The sequence below is a fragment of the Pseudopipra pipra genome, chromosome 6, assembly GCF_036250125.1.
Source record: "Pseudopipra pipra isolate bDixPip1 chromosome 6, bDixPip1.hap1, whole genome shotgun sequence".
Taxonomy (NCBI): Eukaryota; Metazoa; Chordata; class Aves; order Passeriformes; family Pipridae; genus Pseudopipra; species Pseudopipra pipra.
Genome location: NC_087554.1, coordinates 52694896 through 52720308, shown reverse-complemented (window position 1 = coordinate 52720308; position 25413 = coordinate 52694896). Strand labels below are relative to the sequence as shown.

At 42.8% G+C, this 25413-nt stretch overlaps 1 protein-coding gene across 2 annotated transcripts in view; it reads left to right on the top strand.

Annotated features, from left to right (window-relative positions):
• The window catches only part of CCDC85C (coiled-coil domain containing 85C), a 110173-nt gene that overhangs the window by 64589 nt on the left and 20171 nt on the right, over positions 1-25413 (top strand). The window contains exons 2-3 of one of the 2 annotated variants that reach the window (XM_064659124.1): positions 3650-3726; positions 20077-20178. In XM_064659124.1, coding sequence (XP_064515194.1) covers positions 3650-3726; positions 20077-20178 — 179 coding nt within the window. Of the gene's footprint in view, positions 1-3649; positions 3727-20073; positions 20179-25413 lie in introns of both variants that reach the window. The other variant, XM_064659123.1, reaches the window with a different exon arrangement.

Below are 25413 nucleotides of genomic sequence, written 5' to 3'. Positions count from 1 at the left end.
TGCTCAGCCCTACAGTGTTACTGCCTGCTGCTGTGAGAATTATGAGATTTTTTTTGAACCTGAACTCAAGATGCAAATGGCTCATCTGGCCCCTACCTCCACGCAGGCAGTTCCAGAAGATGGGGGCGATTCATCTCTGAGGGCCGCAAGGATGGTGATGGCTCTGAGCACTGTTTCTCAGCCTCAGAAGATGGAGCATCTTCTGCTGACTAAACAGCTAATTTGTTTTTTCTTTCTTTTTTTTTTTTTTAATGTATGTTTTATGTTGCCATAGGGTGTTTTCTGGCTAAGGTCAGATATCAGACATGGTTTGGAGTTGAACAGTGGTGTCTGAAGAATTCTGCTTCTAGCAGGTCTCAGAGCAGGCTTTGAAGACTAGGGGTAGTTGTGGTGTGCATTGGCTCCTGGGGATGCAGGGCTTGCCTTCCCAAGGAGTCCCCTTTTTTTTTGATAGGGGATATGAAACCACAAAGCGAAGATAATTCTCCGTTTCTTTTTCCTTGTCAGTCTTGCTCTATTCTTTCCACCAACCAGCCAGTCAGTCCTGAACACAACATTCAGGACCTGAACACAACAGCTTCTGTGTCACCATTCATCTGCTTAACCTAAATTTCCTGTAGCCATTAGCAGTGCTGGAACCTGCCACAAGCACATGTTGAAGAGGTTGCTCACGAGGTCTGGGTTGCCAGCCTCCACTTTGGGTAACTTCCCACTTGAATGCTTGAATTCAGAGCTGCTGAAATGGACCTCGTCCAGTCTCTCTGCCCTCTGTGGGCTCAGAACTGTGAGAAAAGGCTTGTTTGCGTCAGAAATAATTCCCATAGGCTTTTTTCTTTTTTTTTTTTGTTGCTGTTCTTTGCACACAATGTGGTATGGTAGTCCACACTATAAACACTTAGTAGTGATAAGAGAGTACAAAGGTGAGGGGGGCCACTGCATATAGCAGGCTCCCTGGTGCTTGGGAAACAGGCTTGGACTACTAATGGGCTAACAGGCTTAGTCAGTGCTGTGGTTCTTGTGGAGCCTCTGTCTGTTATCAGCGTCACATCAGCATCACATTGGGATCTTCTTTAGCATTATCGAGCATTTCTGCACTTGTTTATACAAGTGTTGCTGTCTGTGCAATTTGTGCACTCAGAAACTGTGCTTGGTCCAGAGGCATAGCTCTGATTCCCAGGCAGATGTGGATTGAGCCTCATCTTTGACATCACTTTGAATCCTTCCTTGAAGCTGCTTTGAATGCCCAGATACTTTGAGATAAAAATCAGGACCTGTTGTATTATCAGGGTTACTGCATTCACTTTGTAGAGGTGCTCAGCTCCGCTGCTACCCTGGCACTATGAGGGCATCAGTGAAGCTGAAGTGCAGATGGGAAGGACACCTTAATCTGACCAGATCTACCAATGGAAGCTGTTGTATCCAACACACAAATGGAAGTGGTGGAGTCTCTGTCTGTCTTCAAACAGATATGGAGACTGGTTTTGGAACTGTTTAGCCAAATGGGTATTATTGGACTGAATTTAGGGGTAAGTTAACCATGTGTGGTGGCCTGGGGCACGGAGGAGGTCAGACCAAAGGGTCCATGGTCCTCCTCCGTTATGTTTAACAATCTCAAACTCTCCTCACACCCTGCTGGGGGACAGGTTCATTACTAATTCAGCAAGTTGTTCAAGCTGATGCTGAAATCTTGCTGACTACAGCACTACTGCAGGATTATACTTGCCACCTTTAGCTATGCATGGCTAAATTTGTGGTGCTGTTGACATGAGGCCTTCACAGGGAAGGTGCTGTAGATTGATTCTATAAGCTATAGATTGATTCTATAACCTATTTGGTTTACTCTCTTATCTGACCTGGAGACTCCCCCTGTGTTAGAGTGGTTGTTGGGCAGAGTTTGTGGTCCCTGCAGCTGAGGGCGATGTTGCTGTGAACCTTACAACCACTTAAGCTGTTCACTGAACTGGCATAGCCTCCTATGGTGTCTTCTTAACCTTTTTCATGAGGACTTGTTTGGATTTCCTGGGTTTGGACAAAGCATGATCCAGACAAAAAAGTGAGCATGTTTCCTCTGAAAGTGTTTGTGCTTTAGACGGGCACTTGACTCGGATCCTTCCTGCTGTTCCTTTATGTGTGGTTTGGCACTTGTCTATGGTAGCACTTTTTCAAGCATATTCCAGTTTTTCTCTTGAATGGTCAAAGCACTCTCAGTGATTAGCTGCAGCTTGCATGCTAGCTCTTCTGCTGAACTGTCCCCAGGGTGGCCAAAAAGAGGCATTCAGGCTTAGTGTTGAGTGCGTTCAGCAGCTACTGGCAAAGGCAGAGAGAAGCTGTTTAGCACAGAGCCAGCTTAAACCTCACACGTGTGCAGGGGTTTGTGTTGGTGTGTGCAGAGCTGCAGCCAGTGGTACCTGCTCACCATAGTGGGGCTGATCCTGAAAGGCACTGGCCAGGGGCAGCACACATCGACCAGCACTGGTGCCCTTGTTAACACCTGGTTCCTCACCAATACACACTTGTCAAGAAGTCCTGGGGTTGAATAGTGTCTTTTGCAGTCATGCCATAATAAATGAAATGAGGTAAAATTCAATTCCACTTTTCAGAGCCCTTTTAGCAGTGTGGAAGATGTTTGATGTTCTTATATGCTTATGTTGCAAAACTTTTTTCCTCCTGCTGTAACAACTCATGGCCTCTGCTACCCAAATTACAAATGGAGAAGAAATTTTGCAAAGTTCCAAGTGGATGGAAGGAAGTCACTAAGCTATAATGAAAATGGAGAAAAGGTTTTCCGAGGTTCTTTTATTTTCTCCCCTGTGAAATTTGCAAATGTGTTGTTTCAAAGCACAGTTCTAAACAAAAGCCAGATGCTTTGGAGAGCAGTAAGCCACCCACAATGCTCTCCAGCAACTTATCTTCTATGCTAGGCCACCCTGTCTGGTGTTGCTGTCTTAACTGCAATGGTAAACTGGCCACTAAATTCCTTCAGGTGGAATATTACCATATTATGTGAGGATATTCTGTATTTTATTGTCCTGGTATTTTTCTGGTTAGTGTCATGTGCTTCCACTAGAAAAAACAGATGTCCTGGGGAGGTACTTGTTGTGTGCATGCTGCAGCTCTGTGGCCTTGCTGAATACACTTCTTTCCTTTTTACAGCAGTTGGAAGTTGTGGCAGTGATCTCATAGAGCTGTGCCAACAGCTTACTTTTGTGAGTTTTTCAGTTGTTTTTGAAAGCAAAAGGCACGTGTGTGGAGGGGTTGTTTATTCAGGCCTAAAAGGAAACATCTTGTTCTGTTGTGGAGTATTTTAGTGCATTTTAGATGAATGAGAATTGCTTTCAAACCCAGGAAATTACTTTTATAAAAATACAAGCCACAGTAGTTCAACTTCACTTTCCTTCTGTATCCCCCCACTCTTAAAACTGATGGCACCAGTAAGGATTCACGGAAGATATTGCTACTGCTGAACCTCAGCTTTTTAGTGAAAAAAACATTGTGATACATTCCCTTCCTCACCCTATGCACATGGGGTTTTATTCATTAGGTCTTTCCCAAACTTGCCTTCCACAGAGTGGGAAAACATTTTACTGTTTGACAATGCTTTCCTCTAATACAAGAAGCTTAAATGTGTTTTTTTTCTCTTTTTCTAAAGATTCGTCTTCCAACTATATCAGGCAACTTGAGACAAAAGTGAAACTGCTGGAGGATGACAACAAGCTTCTTTCCCAGGTAGGTTTTTATTGCCTCATAGGTGGTAGTGTGGCTCAGTTCTGCGGTTTCCATATGGCTGTGTCTGACTGCCCATTTGAATGCACAAGGGCTTTTGGTAAACATCCTACCCAGGAAGAACATAATGGTCTTTTCATATTAGCCCCCACAGATAGAATTTGGTCTGCTTTTGTTAAAAACAAAAAAAAAAGTAGGACAAAAAAATTGAATCCTCTGTTAGTGTCCGTGTGTGTTTCAGAGATGCATTAATGCCTCCCTGCAGAGCTCCTTGATCCACTGCTGCTCTTGGGGATGCTGTGAGAGCCCAGCGCTTCCTGTGCCCTTGCTGTAGGATTTTGTCTTGCTTGCCCATCTACATTGACTTTTATCTTGTTGAAAGAGGAGACTGTATTCAAAGGACCGCCTTGGGAATAGTTTTGTGCTGTATGGGCTCCCAGCTTTTATTTGAGATCTTACTTGAATCCGAACAGACCTCTCTAAAGTGGCACTTTTTGCTTACATCTCCCTTTCAAAGTCTACTCCACGTGCCACTGGGCTTTTGATTACTCCTGATGCTTACCTGTCTTTATAGAACAATGTCAAACAGTGGGAAGAAAGCAGTTGTTCTGTCTGGTATGTCCTCTGGATCCCCTGTAAAACCCAGCAGTTAGTATAAACAGGGGCAGCTTTGCTGCATTCAGTGAAGCACTGTCTATTTAGACCATTGGAAAAGTTACTCTTTTTTTCTTGTTCTTTGCATCTTTCCACTGTGTTATGTTCTACCCTCCTGGCACTTTAAAGGCTTTTTTATTATACCTTGCTTCTTACTTCAAGCACCGAGTTTCACAGTGATTTTGTTCCAGATTCTTTCCAATTATAAGGACTGGAAATAAAATAGGCCTTCTAAAATTATTTAAATACATTTTTGCCAGTTTATATTGTGCTGTTCTTTTCACCAAATCTGAAAATAGACTGCTCCAGGATCATATTTCTAAAACATTCCCATTTCAAATAAACAAACAAAAATAATAAAGAGCTCTATGCTTACTGAAATTTCAATAAAATAATTTTGTCAAACCTTAGTTTTTCTGAATTTGATCTGATTGTGAGCCTTTTTAAAGATTCTCCCATATTTCCAATGTACTCATTGACTTTGCTAGCCATGAAACGAAACTCATAGGGCACCAAAGGGTTAAACCCCAAAAGAGTGCTCAACTCAACAGCTTTGGAGTTGCTTCATGTATTAATCGATTGCTAATTTAATTTTAACTTCCTCTGTCTTTCTCCCAAACTGAGAGTGAGCTGGTGTCTGGTGGCGGTCGAAACCCCGAGACTATTTAATTGGAGCTATTGATAAGCAGATGGGCTGTGTGTGGACAGTTGGGATGTGCATGGATTTGGGGATGGGCTTGATGTGCCCTTGGCCTAGCTTTGTCCTGCCACAGCCGAGCACATTGCTCTGTCTGATCTGCTTTATGAGGTCAAAAAAAAGTGGTTGGTAATTAATGATGGTAATAAATAGGGGCTGAATAGCTGCCTGGGCTTATTGCATCAGGAGGATGAAGCCCAGTTAGCTTTGGGGTGTGTGGGGCTGCTTCAGGCTAATGCATCAGCCCTTCAACTCTGCACTGTCCTGGGTGTGAAGGCTGTACCTTTTCCTCCACTCAGGTGTCATCACCGTTCAGACTGTGTCACTACAAACATTTGAGTTCAGGAGGGAGAGAAATGACCTTAAAATAACTCTGTGTTTTGGAGAAGGCCTGCCACCTCCCCAGCAGCAGCAGGCACTGATGCTACCCTGGCTGTGACCTGCTGTGCAGCCTGTGTGTGATGTCTTAACGTCCCTCCAAAAAGACCAGGATCCGACCTATTTTAGATCATGCTATCTATTGTGAGCCAAGAGTCAGCTTTCCTTAGGGCAACAGAAGTGTTGAAGCTACCATAACCTGGGTGAACTCCCTGGGAATACTGAGCTGCATCACCTCCAGTCTGTCATACCACATACCCAGATTTGGATTTTTTTTCTCTTTCAGTGAGAAAGATTAGGAAAATCTGTATAGATACAAACTGACACGCATATGTACATGTAGCTCCCAGCACTTGCCCAAAAAATTATAATCCACTTACTGTATTCTTACTTGCTTTGTCTGATTGGAAAATATTTAGCTGTTACCATGCGGATCTTGGGATAAGACTCCAGTCAAAAAGGATCCTGGCAAACTTCCTTCTGTTTTGAAAGTTGCCAGGTGATCCCGGCCATTTGAACTTTGCAATGCCAAACTGGCTTGTCAACACCAAAGTCACATTTTAACTCAGCTTGTCTTTCTCCCTGGGAGTATTGACTTTGCAATAATATTTGCAGCCTGGTGTCAAGAAGTTCTATCACCAGCGTGCTGAGGAGCGGTGAAACCTGACATCCTAAGTAACAAACAGTGCCTGTGCATTAAGGGATTAACAAATCAGTGGTGGTTATGGAAGTCTTCCTGGATTCCTTCCAAGTGCTAAACATAGAGCTGAAATAATGCTTCATCCAGAGAAACCCGAGAAGGCCGGTGCTGCAAGGGATATTTGCAAGCTTTAAAGGAGGATTTATATTCCAGTGGCCAGTGACACAATACCCCTTTGCTGGCTGGTGCATCTTGAGCAAGATTTGTTGCTTTTTCTTCAGCATCTGTTGGTGGTGCTGCTGAGAGGTGGTGTCTTTGTACCCACTTCTGATGTGGCATTAAGTTGGTGCAGGAGGTCCTGAGCCTGCACTTTTCTCCTGCTTCCCGACATAACCTTCTTCTATAAGCACTTTGGAAGAAAGCCTCAGTGGGAGAGTCAAAAGCTCTCCAGCCTGTGCCTGGCAGCTGCTCTGCGCTGTGCATGTTACCTGCAACACAGTATGTGGGGATTCACACTTCTGTTTTTCTAGTGACTTATTTGAACAGGTTAATGGAGAGAGCTTTTCTTACTCTTGGGAGATCAAGAAATACCATCTCACAAGCCACACTTTGCAGTGGGAGGAAAATAAATGGAGATGGGGTGTTATTTATGATAGCCATATAGGATTTTTTGTTGTTGTTTTGACATCTTTTGCTTTCTAGGGGAGGAGACGTGTATTTCCAGTTGTGAAATGAGCTGCTTCTTATTTTGCTAACCCATCAGTAAAGATTGCTCTTCCCATTCTCCTTTGAGGAGAAATTACTCCAATTTTTACTTTTTTTACTCAAGTTTATGCTGTAATGTTTTGCTGGCATGGCCGTGTTAGCTGGAAAGTCATACTTTTTCTTGGGTGGCATGGCTGTGCTGGCAAAATCTCTGGCAGCAGTTCTGGGAAATGCTGTAGCAAATGCTACTACCAGAAAAGGCCCCTCAGTCCCTGCTCTCCAGTGCTGGTAGGTGTAGATGTCTCCACAGTGGCAAAGACCCCACAAAGCCAAGTGGAGACTTGACTGTGTCCTGGGGTTGACAGTGTGAGCCTTTCTCACAAGTGTAGCTGGTTTCTGGAAGTTTTAGTTGAAGTATAAAGAGGATGAATGCAAGTTCCAAGGAATGTTGTGTGTTGATTTTGGGGAGCTTCATGGGCATCATTTTTATAGTCTCAAATTCTCCAGGGAAGAAGTGCACTGAGTTCTGCTGTGTTCATGCAGTCAATCTGTGCAACATCACGTGGGAGAAGTCCTCATTTTCCTCTGTGTCTTGTGGGAAGTGTTCAGGAGAGCTGGTGTTAACCTTTCTTTAGTGGTATGTGGTTGACTAGGTGAGGTTACCTTCCGTATTGCTAAGATATAACCCCTGAGGTGGGAGAGACCATATTTGGTTTAGGTTTAGGCATTCCCCTGAGCTGAAGGTGTCCAAGCAGAAAATAGACCCCTTAAGCCATCTCACACTGACCCTTGAACTAAAAAGGAATTTTTAATTACACACTTTCCCCTTAAGGTTAGAGAGACCTGTGTTTATAACATTTAGGAACTCCAAAGGCCATTTCTGGTTAGTTTTATAAGTAATGCGTACATTTTAGAGATAATAACAGTGACAAACTTCTGGCTATTCTTTCACATTGTCTTGCATTTTCAGCTCATTCTGTACAATGGCAAGGATTGAGCACTTTCAAATAAAACTGAATTTTATAGGCTTTGTGGGCTCATCACCCTGTTCTCTCTCCTTATAACTAACAACTGTGCCCCATGAGCTGGCTATCGGGACTCTTTTTGGTTTATAGTCTCTGCTGAGCTGTGTCTGGCTTTTCCCTCCAGAACAGAAATGCCAGAGGCATTTTTCTGTTCAAAGATGCCCAGGGCACATTGTACACCTTTGTTTCAAAAAGCCCAGCTTTGAACAGAGCAGATTTTTGGGCAGGTGAGGCTCTGAGTAACTGGACGTTTGACAATGAGGTCGTGGCGCATCTTTGAGGGAAAATTTCAAGTCCCCTGGAGCAGAGCAGAATTAAAAAAAATTCTCTGTGGAGTGACAGCCCTTGGGATTTATGAAGAACATAAGAGTATTTAATTAAAATTGCGAATAGACTTCAGTATCACCAGCATTCACAGCAGTTCAGTGTCTACCTGCTAGCTGACTGGGATTTAGAGTATCCTTGGAAGATCTTTGGAGCATCCCTAGAAGTTCTTGAAAACTATGCTTGGTCTTGTTTTTAAGAAACTGCATGCTTAGCCTAAATTAAAAGAAGGCTGCAGCTGTGCAGATAGTAAAATGATGGTGGGCAATGGGTGTAAACACTGCTGTTAAAACAGAGCTGAGGTGTTTGAGCTGGGAGCTTCCATGGCCAGGGCATCTGCAGGCTGCTGCAGTTCTTAGGCAAGTGGGATCTTGGCACAACCGTGCACTCAGCAGGCAGCTCCCAGCATATAGGTCTGAAAACAAGGGGGGGAAATGTGGACTGCAGGATCGAAAAGAGCCTCATAATTGTTAGTACTGCGATGAAGAAAGATGTAAATGCCATTCAGTGGAGAGCCCGATCTCTTCCCTAGGAGCGGAGGATGGAGGAGAAAAATAAATTGCCCACAATGTGCTGGCTGGCTCTGGGAGAGTCGGACTGCAATTTCCTATGTTGTTTTATTATCGGTTGCTTTTGTGCCAAGTCTGCCATTAACAGTTCCTTCTTGTGGAGTTGCCTCTTTGCTCTCAGAGTTGCTGTAAGGTCTTAAACTTTGGGCCTCCCTGTGAATTGGCTCTGGAGGTTTGTTGTGAGGCCATGGCTTGTGCCAGGAGCATTGCACACGCTCACCACGACAGGAACAGAATTACAAACCTGTCTAATTTCCCCAAAGTCTACCTACTGTTTGTATGTGAGGAGGATAAGTATAATTGCTTTAATTTAAGGTCTCACAAGGGAAATTGGATTTTTTTTTGTAATACAGAGCAACTCAGACATGAAAAGCTTTCCAGGCAGTTGGTCTCCATTTAAATTCAGAATACTGAAGGGGACGTGCCCTCAGTTACTATATTACCATTTTTAGGCAGTGTTTAAATGTTTAGCTGCATATTAATTTTAAGTAATAAAAAAGGAGATCAATGTTTGAGATCACATCCAAATATTCCTTTCAAGTCAATGGTGAGAATTCCTACAGGACTCCATGCATTTTGGAGTACAGCTCTAGCAGAACCAGATTTTCATGAGACCTTCTCTCTTGAGATCTTCTCTTATGAGACCTTTCATGAGACCACTCTCAAAACTTTGATTTAAGCCTCTAACTTGCATTGCATTGTCTACATGCATAAATGCAAAAGATGTTAACAGAATCTCTCAAATGTTCTTTCCTTAGTTGTGGTAGTAGAATCTTCAAGAAAACATAGCATGTAAAACCAATTGATGTCCCAGTGTATTTCATTTCACCTCCTTCTTTTATGAATTAAAATGACAAGACTGATCTGACCAATTTGCTATCCAATAGATTGACTTGAGATGTAAGTAAATAATATGTACTTGTTCAATAAAGTGTTTTTCCTCCCCAAATAAGAGATGTACAGTTTATAGAAGCAGTTCAGACATGTCTCAGACGTGCATCCAAAATACCTTCAAGCCCTTTAAGACAATGGATTTCCTTCTGTTGACTCTGGACATCAGGGTCTTGAGCTGCTACCTACCAAAATAAATATTCTCCTGACATTCACCTTGCATTCATGCATATCTAAAATGCATGATCAGTGACAAAAATGAGCTTTTGCAACTTGTAATGACATCTGGATGGTGTACTGTGTGTTCTGGGGTTGTTGCCCGTGGTATCCAGGGATTTTATGAGACTATAAATAGAGTTCCCTAAAAACCTATTATATTTATAATTCAAGAAGATTTGGATCCAGAAGTTGATTAACAGATAGACAGAGACATACTCAGTTGATTGAGTCTTACAAATTTGAGACAATCGTATAATTTCTTGCAACTTAAATTTTGAAAGGACTGGAGCTGAATTTCTGTGTACGGGTGTGTGTGAGAGAGATGCACACACACAAAGCTCTGCCATGCCCCATTTGTTTCTGTTGTGGGTAAAGCAAGAACATTGGGTTTAATGAGGCTCAGTTTAACCTCCAGCTGTGAAATACAGGATTAGTAATATCCTGTGCTTAACCAGCTTTGTAATAATTTCGTTAGATTCTACTTTTTTCTCGGTATGAGGACAGGGCCAGGGAAAAAGCTGTTAACTGGAGTTAGATCAGGCTATGAAGAAGCAGCTTTTTGTGTCTTTGTAACATGTAGAGAGGTTCAAAGAACACAGAATCTCAGTGATCAGTCCATCTGAGAAGGACTGAAAAATGTCTCAAGGGGAAACTAAGCAATAGCTGCAGAGGCTTAGAAACAGATTTTTGCAATGAGTTAAATGCCAAATTCAAGCCCAGCTCAAGAAACATTCAGTGTCTGATATCTGAAAACAACTTGGAGAAGTATGGGAAGGATGTTAACCATTCATTGCTTTGGAAAAAAATAGTGTCTTTACCCAAAACTCTAAGCTTGTGACAAGATTTTCTGTTTTGTTTTGATTTTCACGAAGCCAAAAATGCAAATCTAAATCTTTATAGGAGAGTTTTAAAGAATATTCAAACTATCTCATAGAAATTGAGACTGGCTGTAACTGATTGTCTCTGACTGTTTAAATCCTGGCTCAGCAGAGAACTTTGAATATCTGAGTGGTCTTCCAGAAGAAAGGGACTTGAGTGCCCATCCTGCCCTGAATGCTGCTTGAAAGAAGAGAGAGAAGGTTAGCAGAGCCCTTGGTCAGCTGGTGTCCAGCGTTAGTTAAAGCCTGCAAGGGACCTTTGTTGATTTATCAGGAGGGTATTCAGATCTTTATTTTTCTCATTCCCACCCCTGTTGTTTTGTGGGATGTGGGAAGTGCCTTAAAGGTATCCCAGTGGCATTGCTGTGGCTGAGCTTTTTGGAGGAGGTGCAGTGTGGTTCCCTTTGGCCTCATTGCCTGGAGTGCAGTTGACAGGAGAAAATGAAAGGTGACTCCAGGGGATGGTGCACTGAGTTTGTTTCTATGCTTAATACTACATCCACATTTACATCTACTTGCCTGGAGGAACTGGGGCAGCATTCCTTAGCTTCTCCATTGGTATCCCTAATAAAGACACTAATTTTGATTCTAATGAGCCATGAATGGGCTCTATTAGTCTGTGGCTCTGAAACTCATGACATGCAAGCTGCAGACCAGACTGGGGCTACACCAAATGTCAATGGTTATAGCTCTGTTTGGCTTTGTTAACTATTGATCTGCATTTCTGTTTGGGTTATGGGCTGTGATACTTGAATCTCTCAGCTGTGCCAGCTCATATTTCCTCTTGAGCAAAGCCTGCCAGTTGTGTGATTATAATTATATACTGCAATTTGGTTTGAACTGATTATCTGAGTCTCCCATGAGTTATGGGTTTGATCTTTCTCTGCAGATCTAAAACAAGAGGACAAAAATACAGTATTAAGAGTGTACTAAAGTTCCCTACCTCCGTTGCTACAGAGAATGGAGAGGTTTGAAATTTGCACTGCTTTTATCGCCTGTACCCCACTGAGATACTAATAAAAGTATTTTTCCAGTAGTGATTTTACATGGTGAAATCTGCTAAGCCTCTTACTGACTGTCTTCTGCCTTTCCCAAGGTTGTTACCTCCCCCCACAGTAGAAAATTTCAGCTGTGGCCAATGCAACCAGATGAAATCTGGTTGCCCCTCCAGCTTGTATGAATGCAGCTCATGATGTGAGGGGGAAGTCAGAGCATAGGCAGAATTGGGGATCCTCGTCCGTGCGTTACATTTGTGAATGGCTGAGATCGAGCCATGGCACAGTGTCCAAATTCCTCCTCACAGCCCCCTGTGCTGCTGCTGCACAACGGCTGTGCACCTCATTCTCAGGGTCACACCATTCCCAACTCCGCATGAACTGCTGAAAATGGCTTTACTGATGGAACTGGGTGAGGGTGTGCTTGTGACCTCCTGTCTGAATCCCAGGGAGGGGATCAGGAGAGTAGGTGTCTTTATCCTCTAAAGCCTTTGTCACCAATTCAGGAATGATCCCTGGATGTGCTACATATACAACAGGGATATGAACCAGTGTAAAGGAGTTTAATCTCTCCTGTTACAGAAAGCTCATATTATTGCATGACATGGAAGATGTTAAATAGTTTTAATCTCATCCCTTAGGTTTTTTTTTCTTATTTGCAGAGTTCTTTCAAAATCAAATACGTTGATTTTTTTTTATTGCACTCTCGTGTGTAATTTCCAATATGCCTGATAAATGCTGTTGAAGCTAATGGAACTCTTCACATATGTGTCAGATATGTGCTTTGCTGAGCTTATTTTTCCTTGAATATATCTTGTAGTGATAACTGCAATTACTGAACCTTAATTCAATTATTAACTAGCTTCACACAGGGAAATTGCCCATCCCTCAGGTTCCTGGTGCATGAGACACTAAAACATAGGTTAATGAGATAAGGAGGAAGTGTTTGTGCAAGGTAGTGTGGTGGGGGATGTTTTCTGGGGCACAAGGCTGCCTGACAGGGCCACTCATGTGTGGTGCTGAGGTCATGAGAAACAGGGGCTGTTGCCCTGCTGCCCATGTGAGAGCTGTGTAAGGCAGATGCTTTGCAATGTCTCCTTCACATTATTTGAGACATGTTTCTGCTTTGCTTTGCCTCAGCAAAGTATCACTGCTCTGCTGGACTTACTAAGGCTATCTTGGGCCAGGTCATTCTTACAGAGAGATGTGTTCTGAGAGTGCCATTGAACTCTGCAGGTATGATAAAATACCTGTAGTTGTGAAGAAGAATAAGGTGATCAAGCTTTATCAACTGTTTGTGGGGTCACCATGCTCTAAATCTGGATAGTAAGATGTTAATATTTGTGCAGATAATAATGGGCTGCAAGGCTTTGTACATGAATATGGGAAGAGGGGTTTGGTCATCTGTGGTAAAGATACAGGTTTTTTTCAAGATTATAAAATAACTTTTTTCTATTAAGTTTCCAAATGTATTATATTCTTCTGTTCCCTTCTAGCTGGCTGATTGCAACAGCTTGCCATGAAATTTCAGTAAGGTACAGAGAGCTAATGCATCCATGAACGGCTTCTTGGATCTAGGGGCTCTCTTTTAATACTGTTGCTGGTTGTTTGGGGCTCTGATTGCTTGTTCTTTACATGCTAATGTTGGTGATTTCCATTTTTTAATCATCTGAATGTATTAAATATGCCACTAATTTATTTTTATTTCTGCCTGTACTTGTGCAATAGACATTGGTTAGTAAGTTCTGGCCAACTTCAGATCAAAGCCATTTGCCTACCTGAAGAGAAGCTGGCAGCTAAATTGCTGCACGAAATAACAGGAAAAGATTTTGAGCTAAACCTTCCATTTAATTACCCAGTTGCAAACAATGGGTTGTTGAGTGTCAAAATTGAGGCAGTTTCAATTACTGGAACAGTTATGGTTTAGAGAATTGTTGCTGGTAGGTTTAAGAATTTATATTACAGTGATGGGCAAGTAATCCAGGTAATGGGCAGTACAAGAGTCCATAAAGATGAAGGCAGTCCGACAAAGTAGACTGAAATAAAACCTTCCAATTTTTTTCCCTCTTCACAAATGTGTATAACCAAAAGCCAAGGTCTCAACAGAGTTTTCTATCTAGATTTATGGGGTGAAAGTAGAATCTGAAGTAAGAATGAGATTTTTTTTTCCATGTAGACTTTTTTTTTCACATAGAGAGAATTACCCGAATCATAAGCCCAAATCCTTATTGAGCTTACATGGTCAGGGTGCCATGCCCTTGCCCTGTTGATGAGGACCAGCTTCACTCTGATATTTAAATGATGTCTTAAGGAAATCCTGTGCTTTGTAGAAGGGGAGGTAACCACTAAAAAATGGAAATTGCTTGTCTGTCAGAAGGCTGGATGATGGTGTGGCATAATTGTTTGTCCAAAGAAAATCTTCTGAACTGGTGTCAATAAGGGTATCTTCTCTTGTCTATATTGAGTTCTTCACAAGATTGCTTTCCATCTAGTTACATTTCATGCTGTTACATAATTTCTTCTAAAGTTATGTTGAAATGTGGATATAATATTAATACATTTAAGTGGTGTGGTGTGTGATCTGCCATCTCTTGAGCTTAGTGCAAGTGGGTCTCTGTTGTATGAAAATGAAGCTGATTATTATAAACCCTCCGAAATGACAGCCCTTTCGGAAGTCTGCTGTCGGTGACTCATGTATGCTTGATTCTCCTCTGCATTCTGGACACATTTTGCCATCCCTTTATAAAGAGACTCCCCAGAAGTAAACAAAAAGGGGCTTTGTAGGACTTCTGGCCTTCGAATTGGTGCTTCGTTGTGTGGTTTTTTTAAATGAAGTGTAGACCAGGAGAGAAAGCTTTCACAATGCAGGAGGTTACAAATGAGCTACAAAGAGGTGAAGAGAGCAACATCTCAGGTGCTCGGCTGTAGTCCTCAGCTGACACCAGGCCTGACCCTCCTTGCTCCTGCTGTGCAGCAGAAGGATGCAGGTCTCCAGCAGCTCTTTATCACACCTACCAAGGCTCCAAGAGTGCCTTGGATATGCTTAGGCATGGGATGCCCATGTTTAGACACCCAAATTGATCCCAGATGACCCCACAGCCTGTGGGGAGAAGGGAAGCTGTAGCCCTGATGACTTTAATACTTCCACAGGGTACACAGTCAAATTGATAATTTGTGATTAAATACAGTTTTTAAACTTTTTTCAGTCTTCATCTGTTACAACTTATAAGAAGGGAGAAAATACTGTTTTCAATTAAAGGCTACTTATGTAACAACCTTGTTTTGAATGCTAATTCATGAATTACTGGAACCCGACAGTGCTGATTTTTAATTTTCCTTGGTCCCTTCAACACATATTTCTAATTGAAATAGATTTTTTGCTAATCTCTTTTGTAAATGCTGAGGACTTTCTGTCAAGTAAATTTCTGTCTTTCTGTATTTAATTTCTGTTAAGAACAGTCCATTTTGTTACATCAAAGTGTTTAAAAATTAAATCTTTTTCTTCCTTTTTCTCCATTCTAGCAGAAGTAACACTGAAGGGTAACAGAAAAGATAATTTGTCTAACTTGTCTCTAAGTTTTCAACACTTTATCTTTGCAGTTGGTTCAACATAGCCACAGTGCTGATCTGACTTTACTGGACAGAAACAGAAAGGAAAATAAATGTTTCTTTGTAGTACTTTGACCTTAAAATACCCCAAACACCATCCATCTTCTTGTGTTATTTGTGTTATTTTTCAATTGAATCACTCAGCACAGTGGGTCAAAAAGTCAGAGGCCACCATTTCTTCTCCCTGCTAGCAGGATAGAAAGCTTTGATAGGAACAAGTGTTTGCTGTTTTTTTGTTGTTTTGTTCTGCCTTTTTTTTTTTAAAATGTAATTTTAAGCATTGGTAACCATCAAGACTTCAATTTCTATTTATGTTTAAAATTATATATTATTTGTTATGGAAAATACCACTTTCCACCCATCAAATTGCTTCTGTAATCAAATTGCTTCTGTTTTCTAGACAGAAAAAAAGCAGTTGGGTTTGCAGTCCATTTTTACTAAAACCCTGATTTGTAGGTCCTTTTCTTTTCCCACTGATATGAGTAGGCCAAACTCCCTTCCCTAATGGGAGGGGCATGTCTGTGTCCATTTCTTTCATAAAAGGCGGACAAAGATCTCAGGCTTTGTTTCAAGAACAGTATCTTCTGGGGTCACTCTAGGTTCAACCTAGTTGAAAAATTTAGCAATAAATGTCATGTCATTATTTCCAAGTATTGAAGAGCAGTTGTATTGGAGTGACCACTCTGGAGCTGGCAGTGGGTAGCACAGGTTTGCACTGCACTGCAGGAAAAGTTGTTGGGTTTGCAGTCTTGTCTCCATGCTCATGGGCTGGGAAAGGGAGGCAATGCCATGTGGAGTAGTGCTGAGTTAGACTGAGGGCAGGTCCTGCACTTTTGTACTGCTGGGAAAGTTGGGAGATGCTTTTTTTTGGGGTGGGGTTTTTGTTTGTTGGTTTGGTTTGTTTTTTGTTTTGTTTCATTTTGTTTAGCTTTTGGATGAAACTAGCGTTTGAAAAAAATTCACATAAAAGAGCAAGAGCCACTCTGGACTAGTCAATAGCCATTTGTTGGCTTTTGCTAGGGACAAGTGTTTTTCAGGTTACACAATTTGATCAGGTTGGATAAAGACTGACTGTGAGTCTCCTCAGCTCTCTCGTGGTCTCCTTTGCTGTCTCCCTCCCTCTTCACTGCTCCTCAGCTTAGGAAATGTTTCCAATAAAAGTTTAATCGAAACGGCACGCTCCCAGGGAGCTTTAGTTCAGATGAAAATGATTTTGCTGATAAATTCCTTGGAACTCCAGAAATGTGAAGTGATTTTACCTGAAGGATAATTTATTATAGACATGTTGCCCATTAGCTGGCAACATAATCTCCAGCAATGATGATGAACAGAGATGATCATGGATTGTACTTTTAAAATGCCTTTCTGAGTAGAAAAGCAATTTGGGATCCACTTACATCTCAGTAATGAAAATTAGGTAAGGTAATAAGAGATTTCATTTTGTGAATGAATTGACAATGCAAATATCAGGATTTTTAATTTAGGTTTAAGTGGAGTAATGGCTACTCATTCTGATGCATCATTAGTCATATTGCTTTTTAATGAGGGATTCACTTTCTTTTCCTGGTTAGCTCTAACACTGATAGCAAAGCCCAAGGAATGTGTAAATGTTTAGGGGGGTCTGTTGAAGATGTGTCACTGCACTATTTTAATTTTAAAAAGGAAGAAAAAAGCAGTTTTCATTCTATGGTGAAGAAATACATATTTTCTTCCAATGCAAGGAAGATAAATAGTGCAGAACTGTGATTGGTAGCTTGTTGTAAAAAAAAAAAAAAGGCAAGCAACCCAAACAATTAGAGTAAGATATATTTTGAAATAACTTCTAGAAAATATAGAAGGAAAATTGCATTGAATGGACTGCTCATGAAAGGGACTATCTTCATGACAGGCAGTGGGAGGAAAAAGTATTACTTTGGCCATCTCCAACATGGATGTCATATAAATAGTGGCAGATGAAGAATTCTTCTTGCCCTAGCAAACCCACTCTATGCCCCAAACACCTTGTTCCCCTTCTGGATAGATCTCTGTTCAGCATTTTTATTTCTTAGATGTCTTTTTTTTTTGTCTTGTCCTATTTTTTTCTCTTTTTTGTTTCTATTCTTTAATTAAGAGCTTGTTTTGATGTTCATTGAACTCAGTGGGAATCTTTCCATCAAATTGAATGCATTAGGTCATATTCATAATCAGCAGTCACTGAAACAACCTAACAATAGTTTTGTCACACACTAGTGCACTGTCTTAAATGGGATTTGCTTTAAAAAAGCAATAGAACTAATCCATTATAAACACTTGTTAGAGCAGAGTTTTGACTGTATCTGTGTATTTACCAACACAATTTCAACCAATTTAAGACAAATTGAAATTAACGCAGATTTTTGCTCCAGGCAGGAGCATAGGGCAGTTAATTAAATCAATTTAAACTAGCGTATTTTTAGGCACAATAATGTGATATTGCATGTTGACTACATTTGGGTTTTGTTGCCTTCCTTCCTTTGGTGGACAAAGTGTTTTGACTTTCTGTGAGGACAAGCTGTAGCGTGATGAAACATGTGGTGCATTGAATGTAGACCAACCCATTCAGAGCTGGTGGCAAGAGAGCAAGTTTCTGGGATGCAAACAAATGTTTACCAAATCTCTCTTTCTTGGGCCTGTTTCTATACTCCTGCTGCCCCATAAGTATTGTGCATCTTGCAGGTCTCTGTGCTTTGCATAAGTCTGAGCAATCCAGAGCCTCTAAACACTGTCGAGGCAACGCCTGCCCTTCTGGAGCGGAGCCTTCGAGGAGATCTGCAACCTTTGGGGTCTCCATCACAAAGCTATAGCCTCACATTTTTACTCTGCTGTTTTATTCTGCTTTTGCCTTGGCCGTGCAAATGCCCCTTCATCATGGATATCAGAGAAAGGTGCATGAGCTCCTGAGCTGACAACCTAAATGAATGGATAGCAGAGTGTCAGGACCTCTCCAGGAGGTTGCTGTGTCCCCATGCCACACAGTAGTGAAGAAGAGGTTGCACACAGCAGGGCAGTGGAAGGAAAACCAGGCAAGGTAAATTTCTTTCAGGATAACCAGCAAGAGACATCACATGCCTGGGACACTGCCAGTAAATTAAGAATCTTCTCATCATCTTCCTTTGTGACCTGCTAACCTTCCTTTGAAATACCTCCCAGGAATAGTGGTGGCAACTCAGTTTTGCAGCAGTCACTTTTCGGCCTCAGAAGGAGTTATCTTCTTCAGATCTCTCTCTGACTCTATTGTGAAATGTGAAAGAAATATAGACCAGATCTTCTCTGATGCCACTTCGTAAATTCAAGGGAATCCCAGACATCTGATATGGTGAAGTCATTCTGTATCACTTGATTCCATGTGAGACACAACATTTCCCAGCAGATTGCATGATACTGGACTAGCATCCATTTCTCATGATGGCTTTCTTGAAAATTTCCCTTCTCCTTACAGCTTATAAAAAGAAATTTGATAGGGTGAGGGCTCCAGAAGGTTTGTGTAAGCACTGAGTCACTGTAGAAGTTTTCACGTATTAAAACAACATTTTGAAATAAAACCAAAGATGAATGTGTGCTAAACAGGCCATGTAGCTACAAGAAAATGTTTCTGACACTGATAGAAAATGACGTATCCACTCTGACTGCACCAATTCTTCTCTTGGAGCAGGAAATGTAAATGAACTTTCAGTATTTCCGGAGATCTGTGCACGGCCACAGTCTCTAAAGTCTCAGTTATGCTTGGGCCTTTGGGTTACTGAGGGATTTTTTTATACAATTGAGCTGATTTATGAGATTTCCTTTTAAATTTTATTGCACCAATGATTTTTCTTTGGTTCTTTTGAAGTAGAAAACATCATTTCTACAGCAAAAGCAAGTTGAAAGTCTTAATGGAGCATAAAAATCTGAAAGGTCATGTTTGGTAGCTTTAAAGTAGAGGACAGTGCAGTATTTGATACTCTTAAAAATATGAAAAGTTAATGAGGATGTTTATTGGTAATAAAGAAAGAATATTCTCCCAGACCTTTGATTTTGGCTACTTGAGTATTGACTTTTTGTGAGTGTACTTTTATAAATGAAAAACTCTTCTCATTCTAGGACTGTCACATTTCAAAATCACTGAGCTAGCTAACAACACAATGCAGAAACTTTGTCCCAGGGAGATTATTCAGTCATCCTAACACCCAGTGCTGCTTCTCCCTTTGAGTGCAGACTATTGATTGCATTTACCTGGTTTCTAGGGTCATATAGATGACCTTTATGTATTTGACTTTGCTAAAGACCTGTGGCTGCAGGCAAATTTGTAACCAAATAAGAAACCCTTTCTATCAAGGTAGGTTTTGCAAGTTTAGGTGAATCATAGTAGCATTGTTTACAAACTCTCAATCTAAACAATGTCCCCTGATGTATATTTTTTCTGATTTTGATTTAATCTGAGATCTTAAAAATATTTTTTTATATGCATCCTAACAAATGTTTTTAATGAATGTGTAGGAACTTAGGTAAACCAAAAATGCCTTCCTGCTGTATCACCTAATGGAATAGGTCTTGAACAGTTCACTTCCAGCTGCTTGCAGGTGTTTTCTCCAGGTCTGGACATGAAAAAAGCATTTTGTTACAGTGTTTACTATCACTGTTGTTGCAGGCAGAAGTAATGAGAACAGGTCAGAAGTGGTCGTGGGAAAAGCCAGGACAGGGCCAGGAGCAGCACAGCTTTCCTTTATCTCATTGATACAGTGTCCTGTTTTCTGTCCTTGTCTTTGCAGCAGTCCAGCACGGGGGACCTGAGGACTCTGAGGAAAGGATTGTCCCCGTACCACTCTGAGTCACAGCTCTCATCACTGCCACAGTATCAAGATGCCCTGCAAAATGTAAGAGAAGTTTCCTTACCTATGTAGACAGAGCCGTGGGTTTCCCTGAAAGTGGAAGGGGCATGTGAAGATTATGGGGGAGCTCTTCCAGGTGTCAGTTCACCCTGAAACTGGTGGTGCAAATGTGCAACTAATACCTGCAGCTGTTGGGAGGGTGGGGAGCCCCTGGAACATTGGTCTTTACCTGAATTTGGATCATTAACTTCCCAGCGTAGGTTTTCAGTCAACTGACAGTCACTGCTGTGCATCTTTAAAGCTAGGGTGAGTCTTGTTATACCTGCAGCTGCTTCTTTGTAAATGCCCCGGGCCTGCAGTAAAAAAGCTGGTTGTGGATGAGGCTTGCCAGGTGTCTGGCAGTGTGTGATCAGGGTTGCTTTAGCAAATAAGTTCTTAGGCTCTTCTGTATCACAGATGAGGTTTATGTTTCCTAAGATTTGCCTGCATTGCTTCTTCTCAAGCAACAGAATAATCTCTATTAAAGCCTGTTGCAGAAGATGGATACTGTGCTGCTGTGCCAGGACTCCTCCTGCACCATGTACCAGGCATGGTTGAGGATCCCGAGCCCTGGTAGATGATTGCCTTCCAGATGTTCCCTTCACTGCTTGGGCTTCTGCATTTGCTTGGTGACATTGTTTTCCAGATTACAGGCAGAGCATAGGTGCAGTCAGAGAGTCCTGGTGGGAGTTGGCTGTGAGTGTTGTGACTGTGAACAGAAGCCTGATGACAGCACAGCTGGAAAACCTCCCTGTCCTGTTTCTGGGGCACTGGTCAGCAGAGCTGTGGGTACTGTAGGCTGGTTGTATGTTGGCTGCTTGATTGGGTAAAAGTCATTCTTTAGATTTAGTGTATATATTAGAGTAGTAAAGAAGGGAGCAATAATAATTTAATAATAATTTAAGAAAGTTTCTGTAAATAAAACTCCAGTATGAAAGCAGATCCCCTTTCTGTCCCTGCTGAACTGCAAACTTCAAGCCAAATGATTCAAATGCTTTAAACAAAAAAAAAGAGAATAAAACCATCCAAATGAATATTCACTTTTCCAACTTTGTGCCCCATGTATAAAGACAGTAGACGTTGCAGGGAGTGCAGAAAGACATGAACCTGAAGATGTTTGTCTGGCTGTGCCAGCCTTACAGTTTTGGGGAGTTTTCTTTGCTTCTCTTATGCTCAGGATTTTGATCTCCAGCTTCCAGGCAGGCAACGCTGAGTCAGCCTGTGCTGGTTGCCCCAAGAAGTGGTGCTACACTCATGTTTATCTTGTCAGTCAGGCTGGGATACAGCCAGCAGCTCTCTGCAGAGGAGCTGTGCTGGGGCTGAGAGCTGGCAGGAGAGTTTTCTGCCTGAGCATCAGCCCCCGCAGCTCACCAGGGCTCTGTGAGGGCTGGCAGCAGATGGTGCTGCCTGCTGGACCCCTTCCTGGCCACTTGTCCCTATTTTCTTTCCTTCCTTAAGGAAGAGGTGGCACCTGGCATTTTTGGAGAGGCCTGGGTGCTGTGTGACACTCACCTTCATCTGTCACCCTGGCTGTGTTCTGCCTTCTTTGCCGGAAGATGGTAGAGAAAAAACAAAACCAGCTTTGCATCCAAATCCACATCCTCTGGGATACTTACATAGCCATTTATTTACTTATTCCTATCAAAATCCCTTTGGTTTTTGGCTTGACATGATATAATGTTTTCGTGATGAAGGGCAACGATCACAAATTCATGCAGATGTCTGAATGTCTTAGGCACCTCCCAGAAGTGGACATTGAGACATACTGGAGTTTCTCTGCAGCTTTTTTTTATTGAGAGCAGGCCTAAGTTTGTGAGAAATCATTTCTCTCTGTGCCTGCACAAGCTTCATGCGGGTGACTGATGGACAATTGATGTCAGCTTCAAAGCTGTCACATCCATTCAGAGTTTCATCATTGTCACTGCCTGTGCAACTCCTTGAGGAAGTTCCTCAGCACATCCCTCACTGTCACAGTTTACAAGCTGGCATCACTCCAGCTCTCCATGGCCCTGACGTACCTCAGTTAATGACACACTTTGGCGTTTCTAATGGATCCTGGAAGGGTGAATTGTAGATTTGCTCTGTAGTCTGCCGTGGTTGCCAAATATCCAGGGAAAGCAGTCCTGGGGGTTAGTTCTAACCTACAAGACCCTGGCCTGTGAAAGGGAAGGTGTGATATGTATGTTAGCAGACTGGTTGATCTCCCCAGCGCTGGGAACTGCAACCCAGAGTGATCTCATGGTGTGTCAGAGGCTCCCTGTGTCCACTGGGAGGTGAGGGTGATTTTCTTTGGCTCAGACACGAGAGGAGGTGGCAACAAGCTCCCTGTGGGACTTATATTTCCCTGGGTTGAGAAGGGCAGAGCAAGCTGGCTAGGCTGACTCCACTGTAGAGATTTGTAATGGAAGTACTAAGGTTGGTGTGGAATGAGTGTGGGTGGAAAAGTGTGTGTAAAAACACCAGCAGGAATTCTGGAGCAAGGGGTGCTTTAGCCTGTGCTCATGGCCAAAGACATGACTGACAGCAAACAAATGGGTAAACACCATAGGATGAGTGGTTTATGTCAGGACCAGGAGGTCTGTGCTGTGATAAGGCCACAGCACAGATGGCTCATCCCTAGAAGACTTGTTCCCTGATAGTGGGAGCAGTGTTACACCATGATTGTTCTTCCTCTGGTTCCAAGAGGAAGGATTAGATAATGTGCTCAAAATGATGAAAAGGAAGCAGCAGGCAGCAGCTTTCCTAGGGTTTATGGAGGGTGAGTAACCAAGATGCTGAGATAAAGGTCAGCCTGTAGTAACCACTGAGGGACTCCTAAAGCATGTGAAAAATGTGTCCCAGAACCCAGTTCTTTGCTGTCAACGAGGAGGGATGCCAGAGCTGTCATTAGGACTTGCTAGTGGGTGTCCCTTGTCCTCTGTGTCACACGCAGTGACCCTGACAACCTTTTGGTGAATGTGTGAGTTTGTAGGTGTGCAGGTTAAAATAACCTGAGCAACAGGTTAAAATAATCATCACCTTCTCCTTCCTTAAGTTGTTGTACTGAGTTTGTAGCGTTCCCTTGCTGAGGAGCAGGAGTTCCTAGTGGTTCTCTGTCTGGGTGCAGGAGGATGTATCTGCAGGTGCTATAGGTGGTGGCTGGAGGAAGAGACCTGTGCTCATCTGGGGTCTGGAGCTGGGAATGCCTGGGGAAAGTATATGAAGATACACTCTGTGAAAGCTGAGAAAAGTTCTCTCTTTTTGAGAAGACAATGATGATGGTGCCAATACCCAGCGTTTGTATGTTCCTGAGGACTACAGTAAGTATCTCTGGATAAAAGTGAGATTTCCATTTGGATGTTCAAAGCTGTGTCTCTGAGGAGCCTAGATTAGAGGCCAGACTGGGGAGTCACAATTTCTTTTGCCTCCCTAGAGCTACTTCAAAAACATCAAGATCCATAGGAAAGTGCAGAGAAACAGAAGTGTGGTTATGTAGTGGAGAACACTCGACTGAGAGGGCTGCTGAGTCTCTGGCTTCCTGGCACTGTCTCTGTGTTTTTCTCCAGCGTGCATTTCGTGCAGGATGCAAAGCCTGGGAGACACCTCTGACTGCCTGGCTATAGCACCAACTCCTTCCCTTAATTCCCACCATGCTGTCACAACGAGCCGTGTTTTGTAGCTCTGCCTTGTGGAGATACTCGGGGGAGGTGTGTTCCGTTGTGCCAGATGGCACACATGCTATTGCAAAAACAAACCCAAATGTTTGTGGTATGTAGGTGTAAAGAGAAGCCATTAGATGGGGTGGGAAGGGATGACGAGAGTCCTTGGCTGAAGCACTGGCTGGCTGCTGAGCCTATGAGAGTGGTGATGAGGAGAGGTGATACGAGGGCACATAGTAGCTAAACCAATGACCATCCTATCTCTTCCTTTTGGCTGGAAAGATGATGGTCTCCATCCTCTTCAATACAAGGCCAAGGCAGAAGAAAAGTGAGAAGGTAACTCGGTATCTCCCCCTCAGTTCCCTGCAGAGGAAGGACCAAGCTGGCTCCTGCACCAACCTGGCATAGGCAAGAAGACCCCTGCAGAGTCACCTGGTGCACTAAGGACCTTAGCAGGGCCCCAGGCACAGCACAGCACAGGACAGAAACCCTTCCACTGCCAGCAAGGACCCCCCAGCCCCTGTCAGTGCTGCATGAAGTCCCTGGGCTGGTTGGTGCCTCTGCCATCCCCAGGACCGCCTTTGTGTCTTTAGCATCTCATTGTGGCTCTCAAAATGTCTTCAGCCCCTTCTGTTGCTCCACCAAGCCCATCCTGTGCAGTGCTCTGATGGTCCCCCTGCCTTCTCCTATCCCTGTGCCCCATCTCTGTGGCTGTCAGGTGAGCTGAGTGTTGCCAGTGTGCATTGGAGGACGACCCCAAGCTGGTTTCTCACCTTCCCACGGTGGTGATGGCCATGGTCCCTTTTTAGGCAGGGGAAACAATGACTGAGGAACAATGATGGCAGAAGGCAGAAGCTCCTTCCCACCAGCTTCACTGATACCACCAGGATGCTATTGAGCAGACAAAGAGAGAAATTCAAGGCAGCTAATTTGCTGCTGCAGCAACAGTGGCTGTGGAAGGGAAAGTAAAATGAAAGGTTTGTCACCATTTGTGACTGGGGAGTGCTATTGGGAAGCTTCAGAGTGTATTACCAGCAGCTGAGAACAAGCTGATCCATTTTTGAAGGCAGCTGCCCTTCATCAGCTGTTATTCCAGAGGCTCTGAGCGGCGGGTTGCTTTTTTCCCCATGACAGCCAACGTGTACAAAGTTTGCCAAAGACAAAGTTTGGGGATTTGATGAGCAAAAGAGGCACTGACAGACTGTATCCATAATCTGCCTTTACAGATATCCACAGGAGGCAAAAAAAAAAGCATCTGCTTTGAGGATCTGCTGTAGGTTCTCATGCTTACTTGTCACATGCATTTGTGTGGGACTGGAAACGGGTCAAGGAACAGGCAGAGGCACAGCAGACCCTTGCTCTGCCCCAGGCCTGGGAGGGCAGCCAGGCTGAAATGGAAACATGGAAGGGTAATACAGGTGTGGGCAGGTATCCTCCTGTGTCTGCATGCATCCTCTACCCACCCAGAGGCTTTCACCTGGGCCATCCCCAAATCAGATTTGCTTCAAAATCAGGAAAGTGTTAAAAATATCCACTGTTTCCTTCTGAAAACAAACTTGTTTGATGTTCTTTTATTAAAAGAAGTAGCACCTCTCAAAATCCT